Raw genomic sequence first — 12,068 nt, 5'->3', positions numbered from 1 at the left:
GGAGGGGATTTTTGAACAGAGAAAATCCTTCAATTTTCCTTTTGGACATTCCTAAATAGGGCTCTCTGTAAAATGATTTTGGCCATCACTCCTACCTTAAAATAATGCCATTCAAAATTTGGCAGCAGTATGACATACCACTAGATATACCAACAGATGATTCTAAAGATTCGGACCAGGTAATGTAGTCTAAAAATAAAAAACAATGGCCAGGCCCGGTGGCTCACGCCTGTAATCCTAGTACTTTGGGAGGCGGAGGCGGGAGGATCACTTGAGCCCAGGAGTTCAAGATCAGCCTGGGCAACATGGTGAAACCCTGTCTCTACAAAAAATACAAAACTTAGCCGGGAATGATGGCATGTGCCTGCAGTAACCTTAGCTACTCGGGAGGCTAAGGTGGGAGGGTTGCTTGAGCCTGGGAAGTTGAGGCTGCACTGAAGTGGGATCCAGCCTGGGTGACAGAGAGAGACCCTGTCTGAAAAAAGAAAAGAAGAAAAATTAGATAAGCCTGGGTCACTTTTAAAGTTTTGCCGCTGGCTATCTGGATGAACGTGGGCAAGTCACCTGTGTTACCAGACTGTAGCTTCTTGGTCTGTAAAATGACTTCCACGGACCATCAGCTCTAAAACTGCACAGCTTTAAATCTAGAGAAAGCCAATAAATCACAGATGGAAATACTCTTACACAGTCACACAGACTCTAGAGCTGGAGAGTCCTCTAAGACACTGCGGCCCCTGCGCCAGCATCTCCAGGGGAAGCTTGGTAACAACACAGATTCCTGGCTCTCAAATGAACTCCCGCATTCAGTCCTGAGATTCAAAAAGCTTTGCATGATCTAAGGCAAGAATGAGGCATCATGAAATGTGAGATGGAGACTGGATTTCAGTATCAGCAACACTGATCAGGCTTTATCTTTGTCCTGAAATGGCCAGGTTTCTGTGTAAAGTCCCACAGCAAGACTAACAAGCAAGGGACACAAACTGTCCACCTACAACTGTGCCCCTACTACTAGTGCAGTCAGCAGGTGCCACAGCAGTGTCTATAGGGGTTCTAAGGCCTAGGGACTCATGTTGTGAGTAAAACTCTACAGGTCTGGGGCAAAATCTTCTAAAGGAACTGATCTCCATTAGTGTTTTCTGACCGCCCTCCTGTGTTCTCAGCCCTCTGTATGTATACGGCCAGTGCTGACGCAAGAAAACAGCACATCTGTGTGTCTCCTCAGGGCTACTAGAAGGCTCGGGGTAAAGACAGCACACAAAAACAGCCATGAGGTTTTAAAGACAAGGGTCCCATGCCCAGGGAAAACAAGCCTTTAGCCAGAAGACAACCTTTTTTTTTCCTCAATTTGAACCACTGGACCTCCAGACTCCTGGGCCAGCCCTGTGCGGTCAACAGCGAGCGACATTAAGGACCATTTTCTCTGCACGCCGCATTCCTTCCGTCTTTCCCCCCATGTATTCCTTTATAACAAGTATTTACACAGGCCGAATGCACTCCAGCAGGCATGCAGTAAGTTCTAGAGGCCTTCCCAGCTGGTTCACTGGTCGATTCCACCGTCTGCTGCTACAACCAGATCTTCTCTATTACCCTCCCTGGCCAGGACTTTACAATCTGCAGCTTCCTCCTCCCCGTTAGGGAACTCGAGGTTTCGATGATCTTCCTCTTTCACAAAACACACTGGGGGATCCCTCTGCCTCAGTAATCTCAGTGACCACAAATTCACCAGTCTACAGAAGTTTGGGGGTGGACGGGAACAATCATCTTGCTCTTCCTCATAGGCCTTATGGACAACAGTGAATTCAATCACCACGCTTCACTCCCCACTCAGCAAAAACCTCAACTCACCACAGGCAAGTGGTTATTGTCAATGATGGAGGCGGAGCAAACTACAGCTGGTGCACCAAATCCAAACCTCCTATTTGTGTAAATAAAGTTTTACTGGCACAAAGCCATGACCATTTGTTAACAGTGTCTATCCTGGCAGAGTTCAGCTGCTGTTTTAGAGACTGTATGGCCCACAAAATTTACTATTCACTAAAGTAGAAAATATTTACTATTTGGCCATTGGGGAAAAAAAAATCTGCTGATCCTGTTCCTAATGGACTGTGCTATCCAGTTATTCTATTGAAAAACATATTGGAAGACCGTTTTAAATGTTCCTACCCTCTGTGCTCACCTTAAAGTCTATTTCTGGGTCCTTACAGCAGGATACACAGTTTGCAATTAATACTATTAATATTATTAAACTGCACACACACAGGATCACAAAAGATGAGGAAACTTCTGCAGCAGGTGGCGCCTCCCCTGGAAAGAGAGATAAATAATATTAAAAACATATACATTCCAAAATCAACTTTAATTAGTGAATCAATATATTTTCCTCTATATACAAACGGGTGTAAGGGTTAATAAAATAATGCTTGAGAAAAAGCTGATGATCCATCCAGGATAAGAAGCTGTTGTTTCTTTGAAATAATTTAGATTTACAGAGGAGTTACAGAGACAATACAGAGAGTTCACATACAGCCTTCGCCCAGCTTCCGCTAATGCTAACATCGTACATTACCATAGTACGCTGATCAAAACTATGACAGTAACGCTGGTAACAAGGCTATGCAGTGAACTTCAGGCTTTATTCGGATTTTACTGTTTTCTCCACTTTAGTCCTTTTTTCTTTTCAGACTCAATCCAAACTACCAACATTGCATTTAATCACCACATGCCCCTCAGCTCCTCCAGTCTCTGACAGCTTCTCGTCTTTCCTCACATTTCATAACTCTTGACACTTTTGAAGAGTGCCGGTCAGTTATTTTGTGGAACGTCTCTCAACCTGAGCCACCCAATGTCCTCTCAGGAACAGACCAAGGTTGTGGCTACCTGGGAAGGAGTCAGAGAATTCTAGTGGGGTGAACTGTTCTGCTTGCACAGCAGGGTGCATGACCTACGCCTGGTGAGGTGACCTTAGATCCCACGGGCCAGGTGGCTCCCACCAGGCATCACCAAACCACTGCAGGCCTACCTTTCCCTTCTCGTACTCTATTCCTCGAAAGCAATGCTGGCCCACAGGGAAGGGACGTAAGCTGTACTTCCTGGAGGGAGGAGTGGTAGAGAGTCTGCAGACACAGGTTAAAAACCCTCCAGTAATTAGTAATATCAGGGGGAAGAAACTTTGAGGCTATGCAACTGCCTGTTTCTCCTTCAGGTCTTAAACACCAGTTTTCTGCATCTGTCAGCGCATCTTGCCTACAGCAATTACTACTGTGATGTTTGGAAGGTGATTTTCTATTTCCCTCGTTTCTTGTACATTTGTTATTTGGTATTCTGTAAGGAAGATTGGTCCCCTCTCCTCCCCTTATTTATTTTATTCAGTCATGTATATACTTATGGACTCATGGATATTTATTCTCCGGGCTGTAATCCAAAGTCATCATCACATTTTGTGGCTCCAATGGTTCCAGCCTTGTCACTGGGAGCTCTGTCAAGGTGACTACTGGATATTTTTGGCATGCCCCATCCTTCCCTTTTTCTCCAACTCTTCCTTACTTCTGGGCACTACAGGAAGCTCCAGGCTCCTCATATTTTCCCTACTCTGCTTGAGAACCAGCCATTGCTCCAAGGAGCTCTGGTCATGATAAGCAGGGAGGGAGGCGGCCTGCAGACTACAGCCTGCGGCCTGCTGTTGCGTGGGGAGCCTCCCCGACTCTCCAGCAAAGAATGATTTCTACATCTTTAAGGGGCTGTTTAAAAAAAAAGAATATGCCAAGGATACTGCCTGTGAGCCACAAAGCCTAAAATATTTTACCGCCTGGCCTTTTCCCATCCCTATCTAGAGCATAAAGATTTTTACATCTTATTTTTAGCAAGTTCTTCGTTATCCGGAAAACATCTTATTCAACTAGGACAGTTGTGAACCTTTTCTTTGTTAGAGCAAATTAATAAAGTCTCAGCTACCGGAGTTTTACTAAGGAATAAACTTTTCCTTAAAATCCTCATCTATGGCAGGCACAGTGAGCACGCCTGTAATCCCAGCACTTTGGGAGGCCAAGGTGGGAGGATCGCTTGAGCCCAGGAGTTCGAGACCAGCCTGGGCAACAAAGTGAGACTCCAACTCTACAAAAAATAGAAATAAAAATAAAAATTAGCTGGGCGTGGTGACACGTGCCTGAAGTCCCAGCTACTCAGGAGTCTGAGGTGGGAGGATGGCTTGGGCCCAGGAGGAGGAGGCTGCAGTGACCTATGAGCACGTCACTGCACTCCAGTCTGGGTGACAGAGCAAGACCTTGTCTCGAAAAATAAAAATAAAAAATAAAAATAAATCCTCATCTATGGCTAATTAAGTGTTCAAATGCACCAAAAGGAAGGCAGAGAGATAAATTAATAAGGCTATTTTTTTCTTAAATGAAGCTAGGGTACTTGAAGAAAAGAAAAACTAACCCAAACTCCTAGGTGAGCAAAACACATTCTTGAATCTAAAATAAGCTTCAGTGAAGATCAGGGAAGTCTAAAACGAACTGCAAACAGAACTAAGTTCTTTTTCAATAACAAAAGGTCCCTTTGTGAAAGCAATGCTGAAACACCATTGTTACATGTGGGCTCAGTCTGTGCTTAAGAATAATATAGTTAACCAACGGGTGTCGAGAATCTCCGAGTTCTAAATCAACAAAGTCTAAAACAGAGGAAAGCCCATACACTTAACACAGGAGGTAACTCTGTGCTTCCTCTTGAAACCAATCTGGAGGAAGTCAACTTTCAATGAGAACAAGAACTCCCTAACCACAGACACACTTGTGTCCATTTGGAAAACCTAAACTAAGTGAGGAGCTTGAGGCACTGAGAGCCAATTCTTATGAAGACCAAGAGGGAAGATTTTCTTCTCTTCCTCCTTGCAGTGAGCTGTTCACTCATCCAGACAAGTGAAGCCTGTGCTTCCCCACTGGAATTTCTTTTTTTTTTTTTTCTATTAAGAGACGGGGGTCTCACTATGTTGTCCAGGCTGGTCTCAAACACCTGGGCTCAAGTGCGCCTCCCACCTCAGCCTCCCAAAGCACTGGGATTACAGGCATGAGCCACCGTGCCAGACTGCTGGAATTATTTCTGAAGAACTGTGCTTCACTCCCGATTCACATAATAAAAATTAAATTTGACTCCTGAGGATTATATAGCAAAGCACTTTCATGTACATTGTTTTTTATTGATTGTTTTTAAAGACGCATTTGGATTGTAAGGGAGAATAAAAAGAAAAAATAAGACATAGTTTGTCCACTGCATCTCTGAATTTCAGGTGCATCTCACACTTCAAATTAGTTTAACTGGCAGCATTTCTTCTTTCTAATGGCACAAAAATAAGGGTGTGACTTATCATCAACCTCATCTGACATTTGATAAAATACAGTATTATTTCATTTGGTTGTCACAATACCTCTGAGGTAATATGACCAGCTCCACGTCACAGATGAAGAAATCGATATGCCCATGAACCCAGGTGGGACAGTGGCAGGCCAGACTGAGTTCAGGTGTGCTGGGTGCAAGCTCCCTCGCTTTCCTTGAAACCCCACTGCTCTGCCTCAACGTGGCTAACTTTTAACACTTAAAAACAGCCCACTGTCCTTTGAACCCAAGTCTGTCATTAATTAGGGTAGTTTATACTTCTTCAAACTCCACAAAGCTGATCCTGACTTACTTTTTCCTCTCTTGCACCCAGAGCTTTTGTTTTGTTTTTTTTAATCATCACAAACTACCCATTTATTATAGAACTGGATAAGGACTGTAGGAATGCCAGCCTAATTATCTGATTCATGAAAGTGTCCTCTGTGAGTCACTAGATAGGCATGAAGAGTATAACCAGGTTAAGACCAATGAACTATGCCAAGCTTTGCCCTAGCTCTCTGCTATACTCTCTTCTGCTAGGGGCTGCGGGACACCTACTCTCCCTTAGATTTCCTCAGTGTGAACCACACTTACTCAACCTCAGTATCTAACAGTCCCATTAAAACTACTGCCTGAGAAACTGACTAGGTAGCTTCAAGTAGACATTTTTAGTTACCCCTTTTTAAAACTTTAAAGTATTTTTCTTTTGATGAGTCCAAAAGCACTGTGCTTTAAAAAAACTCTAGCAACGAAAAAAAAAAAACTTCCATAAAATGAGGAAATCAAACATAGGCTGGAAGGTGAGATGGGTTTGCAGAAACCACAGAGAGGAAGTAAATTCTAGACTTGAGGAACCACAAATAAAATCCCCACACCGCTGTGGTCAAACTAGAAACCAGGCCCTGACACAGTTCCTGACGGCAGCTGTTAGAACCCAGTGAAGAAAGGCAACTTTCTTTAACATGCAGCCTACAGCATTGAGAAGGGCATACATCGAGCCAGTCATCTACCAAACAACATCAAGAACAGGCGTCACCATACATTTAGGCAGCTTTTCCCATCACAAATTGAGAGCAAGCACCACTTGAGGTCTGGGGGACTACGTATGCTTCCCCCAAGACACTGATTAAAAAATACCTGGCATGTCTACAGCACATTCTGTGAGTTTTCATTTAATAGTTTTCAAAGCATTTTAATAGCTATCTAGAACTTGATTTAATAAGCAGAAAACTTGAGAAACTCTAAGAGATAGGTACATATCATCTGTTTTAGAGACAGGTAATTTGGAGAATGCAATTTCTCAGTAATGACTCAGGGTAAGCCAGGAATACCACCTATTAATTCAACTATTATAACTCTAGCCCAATTATCTGATTCATGATCTCTAGAACCTCAGATGAAACTGGACCCATATGCAATTAACTAAAGAGTTGTCTGTGAAGCTATTTTGGGATTCAATAAAAAAAAAAATTAAAGGCCACAGATAAAAAGAAATGATGATCAATGTTTAGATCCATTAGGGATTACAAAATGCTGGATATTCTGATGTTGTCATTCCTTGTTCAGTCACTAGTGGATATGCTTTTATAAAGAGAAATTTCCTCACATTTACTATTTGGTTACCCAGTGGTTCAAGTCATAAGGAAAAGGCAGACTAGATATTTAAATCTTTCTGTTTCTTTGCCAGTTTTTAAAAAATGAGTTGGTGGTTGGGTGCTGGTGGCTCACGCCAGTAATCTCAGCACTTTGGGAGGCCGAGGTCGGGGGACCACAGGTCAGGAGATTGAGACCATCCTGATCATCATGGTGAAACCCCGTCTCTACTAAAATACAAAAAATTAGCCAGGCGTGGTGCCGCGCGCCTGTGGTCCCAGCTACTTGGGAGGCTGAGGCAGGGGAATCGCTTGAACCCAGGAGGCAGAGGTTGCAGTGAGCCGAGATCACGCCACTGTACTCCAGCCTGGGTGACAGAGCGAGACTCCGTCTCAAAAAAAAAAAAATAGTTGGTTTACTAGCACCCTCTGGCAGTGACCAGTTCAGAGAGCTGCTGTCACTGTTTTGTGATATCATTATGAGCTAATGGATTTAAAGCACCCACGGGCTTCCATCCGTTGTGGTTGTTCTGATTGACACTTCCATTGTCCTGTCTTTGGCAAGCAGGGCCTCTAATGCGGTTTGCTCCCAAGCCCTCCCACAGGGTCCCAGCAGGCCTGGGTGGAGTTCTTGTTCCCTGGGTTGTTCCAGGCTCATCTTTTATAGTTTCTGTTTCAGACCTCCTATCAATCATTTCCCCAAAGAGCCTTGGTTTCTTTTAAAGTGAACTGCTAATGTAAAGACCTCAGTTTCAGGAAGTAGAGCTGCTTATTCACTGCCGGTGTCACAACTACCTTAGAAAACAATGTATCACACGGTTTTGTAACATTGAACTTTGGTACCCTTGTGGTCTAAGCAGCTGCCCTCTTCGGGTAATAGGGATCAGGAAACTGTGGCCACTGGGTGAAATCCTGCCCATAGTTTTTGTTATGGTATGGCCTGAAAGCTAAGAATAATTAAGAATTCACATTTTTAAATCGTATTTTTAATCCAAAATAACATTTTATGAGACATGAAATTTATATCAATAGCTGATAACACAGACAGACAGACATTATGTATCTCCTGATAGAAAAACACATCACCGCCTATGAAACAGTACTGCCCAAAACAAGCAAACAAAAACAATATCAAACCTGAATCTAATCAACCACCTAGATCCAAATGTCAATGTGTAGGAAACATTGTGAATAGTGAAACATGTGAAATACCACGGCAAGAATGTAATCAGCAAAATACAGGCTGTGAAAAACACTTGGGAAGAAAAACCTAGGAAATTGTAAAAAAGAAAGAGATGAAGAGAGGGAGAGTGGCGAACATTAAAAGACTTAAAAGCCCTACCCACCAATTCCAACATACGGATGTTACTTGAATCATGATTCAACCTATTTTAAAAATTATGACATTTCAGGCATTGGAAATCTGAACACTAACTGACCATATTAAGAAAATGTAATTCATTTCTCCTCGGAGTGATAATGATCATGTGCTTGTTTTTAAATGTAGTCCTTATCTTTTGGAGATAGTGACCTACTTAATGATGTCTGGAATTTGCTTCCAAACAGCACGAGGGAGTGGAGGAAGTGGAAGGGGGCAGCATGAAGAAAGATAGGCCGCAGCTAATTCAGGCTGGGTGGAAGCTGTGTGGGAATTCATTACAGTATCTATGCCTTGCATGCTTGAAGCTTTCATTTATTAAATGAATTTTAAAAGTTTAAATGGAAGAAAGCAGATATCATAATTTATACTCCATATTCTTGCCTACTCTTGATATGGCCATTAACGTGCTAGGGCTGTCATAACCAAGTATCACAAACTAGGTGACTCAAATAACCAAAATTTATTCTCTAGTTTTGGAAGCTCCAAGTCCAAGATCAAGGTGGCAGCAGGACGGGCTCCTTCTGAGGGCTGTGGTGGCAGGGTTTGTTCCAGGCCTCTCCTTGCTTCTGGCAGCTGGCTGCCTTTTCCCTAAGTCTCCTCCCATCATCTCCCCTCTATGTGTGTCTGTGTCCAAATTTCCTCTTCTTATATATATAAGGACAGCAGTCACACTGGATTAGGCCCACCTTCATGACTGCATTTTCACTTGATCATCCCTGTAAAGACTCTCTCTCCAAATAAGGTCCCATTCTGAGGCACCGGAGTTAGGGTTTCCACGTATGAATTTAGGGGGAACACCATCCAACACATCTCCAGGACAGATGCTTAAATGAAAACAAGGAAAAACAAAGAAGAGCCAGAGACCAGTAGGTGCACATATCAACAGCAGCTACCTGCAAGGACGGAAACAGAGTGGCTGGGGGACAGAGTGTGCTATATCCTTTCCTATTAGTTGGTATAGAACAAAGGTGCTATATCCTTTCCTATTTGTTGAATTTTGTACCCCTGGCTTCTCGCCATCTTTAACCTAATGGCAAAACTCTTTAACAAGGCTTCGGCATCCCTCGTTGTCTGGCTACTCCTGACCTCCCAGCCCTGACTCCATCACTCCCCACCAGCTCTCTACTATGAGCTACGATGACCCTCTCTCCATCCTTCCAGATGGATCTTCTGCCACTTCATTCTCATATCTTCCCCTACCCAGAGACGCTACCATGACACACCCCCTTGCCCCCACCATTCATTCATCCCTGCCCATCAGAGCTCAACTTGGAAACCATCCTTCAGGCCCACGGTTGGAGTCGCTGCCTGTGCACCCCCAATTACCCCACATCGCCCCATGGAAACTGTCATTCCACGTTGTAAATGCCCAGATGACTTCCCCATTAGGCTGCAAGCTGAATGGGGTCACGGGCCAGGCTTGTATAATCCACCAATGACTCCCCAGAGCCTAGCCCAGCGTCTAGCATTCAGGTAGAAGTCGGGGTAAGAAAAAGGGAAAAAAGTGAGAGCGATGAAGGGGCATGAGCAAACGAGGGAAAATAAGCAAGCAAGGGAACGAAACAGGAAAAACCACAACAGAAAGAAACCATAACCAACCTACCGGATCACAGAATAAACTTATGAGCTAGGCATGGTGGCTCACACCTGTAATCCCAGTGCTTCGGGAGGCTGAGGTAGGAGGACCACTTGAGCCCAGGAGTTCAAGACCAGCATGAGCAACATAGTGAGACGTCATCTCTACAAAAAGTGTGAAAAATTAGCCAGGTATGGTGACACACACCTGTAGTCCCAGCTACTTGGGAGGCTCGCCTGAGCACAGGAGGTCAAGGCTGAAGTAAGCTACGATTATACCACTGCACTCCAGCCTGGACAACAAAGTGAGACTCTATCTCCAAACAAAACAAAACAAAACAAAACAAAACAAAACAAAGCAAAGCAAAGCAAAGCAAAGCAAAGCAAAGCAAAGCAAAGCAAAGCAAAACAAAACAAAACAAAACTGAATAAACTTATGGGCCAGGTACGGCGGCTCATGCCTGTAATCCCAGTGCTTGAGCTCAGGAGCTCAAAACCAGCCTGGGTCTCTACAAAAAAATACAAAAACTTAGCTGGGCGTGGCGGCATGAGCCTGTAGTCCCAGCTACTTGAGAGGCTGAGGTGGGAGGATGGTTTGAGCCCGGGATGTTAAGGCTGCAGTGGTCTGTGATCATGCCACTGCACTACAGCCTGGGTGACAGCATGAGACGGTCTCAAAAATAATAATAATAATAAACTTACGTTTTCAGGGTCAAACAAATAAGATTATAAGAGAAGCATCCTTCAATAATTTTACATTCTTACTCGGGAACATTTTCCCACTGTTAACATACAGTGTATTGGGGTGGCGAGATGCTTACTCCCCAGGGCTCCAAGAACTCCCACAAACATGTACCCATTTTGCTTCAGCTGCCTAACTAAGGTGTTTTATTAAGAAATACATTATCTCAAAAAGTGGATTTCCTCCAATTTATGTTCCCCCTCAAAAACAGGTGTTTACCCACACGCACCATGTTCTCGCACGGCCTCGTCTCACTGGAGGCCATCAGTACATTCTACTCAGTGCAGGCAAAGCGAGAATCCAAAGGCATCCTCTTCTCCAGGGAGCCCCTGGACCACAGGACTGAGAAGAGCCACAGCCCTGGGACCTCTACGCCAATATGTGTTTAGGAACAAAACAGGAATCTTAATTGGTGCCATCTAGGATGTGACTTAAATTTGTTCTAGTCTGAACACTGCGTGTATTAGTTTGCTAGGGCTGCTAAAACAAAATACTACAGGCTGGGGGCTTCAACAGCAGAACTTGACTTTCTCACAGTCCTAGAGGACTAGATGTCAACAGGGCTGGTTTCTCCTGAGGCCTCTCTCCTTGGCCTGTGGACAGTGGCCTTCTCTCTGCATTCTCAAAGGGGCTTTCTTCTGTGTGCATCCCTGGTGTGTCTGTGTGTGTCTAAAGTTCCCCATTTTACAAGGACAACAGTGAGAATGGACTACGGCCCGCCCTCAGGACTCACCTGTTTAAAAGCCCTATCTCCAAATACAGTTATAGTTTGAGGTACATGGAGGGGTAAAACTCAGCCCCTAGCACTGTGTCAATTTACTAATCTTTTCACCCTTTTAATTATTTATTTACTTATTTATTTATTTAGAGATGGAGTCTTGCTCTGTCTCCCAGGCTGGAGCGCAGTGGCACGATCTTGGCTCACTACAACCTCCACCTCCCGGGTTCAAGCAATTCTCCTGCCTCAGCCTCCCGAGTAGCTGGTATTATAGGCACCTGCTACTGCGCCCAGCTAATTTTTGTATTTTTTAGTAGAGACTGGGTTTCGCCATCTTGGCCAGGCTAATCTCAAACTCCTGACCTCAGGTGATCCACCCACCTTGGCCTCCCAAAGTGCTGGGATTACAGGCATGAGCCACCATGCCCAGCCTTAATTTTTTATTTTTAAGTGTACAGATAGGTGTATATATTTATGGCATATGTGTGACACTCTGATACAGGCATACGAAGTGTAATAACCACATCAGGGTATTTGGGGTGTCTGTCACCTCAGGCATCGATCATTTCTTTGTGTTAGGAACACTCCAATTCCACTCCTTTAGTTATTTTAACATATACTTGGTCCATGTATTAACTGAAGAAAGCCAATCCCACCGGCAGGGGTCCATCCTTGACAGCACAGGCATGGGCA

General features: G+C 44.0%; 1 protein-coding gene across 3 annotated transcripts in view; it reads right to left on the bottom strand.

Moving 5' to 3' along the window:
* The window catches only part of LMTK2 (lemur tyrosine kinase 2), a 100,633-nt gene that overhangs the window by 67,543 nt on the left and 21,022 nt on the right, over positions 1-12,068 (bottom strand). For all 3 annotated transcript variants that reach the window (XM_055292290.2, XM_063646116.1, XM_055292291.2), the window contains exon 2: positions 2,177-2,304. In XM_055292290.2, the coding sequence (XP_055148265.1) occupies positions 2,177-2,304 (128 nt within the window). The remainder of the gene's footprint in view (positions 1-2,176; positions 2,305-12,068) is intronic.

This window comes from Symphalangus syndactylus, chromosome 9 (genome assembly GCF_028878055.3).
Source record: "Symphalangus syndactylus isolate Jambi chromosome 9, NHGRI_mSymSyn1-v2.1_pri, whole genome shotgun sequence".
Taxonomy (NCBI): domain Eukaryota; kingdom Metazoa; phylum Chordata; class Mammalia; order Primates; family Hylobatidae; genus Symphalangus; species Symphalangus syndactylus.
Note: the sequence above shows the minus strand (reverse complement) of the source record. Positions and strands in the feature narration are given on the sequence as shown.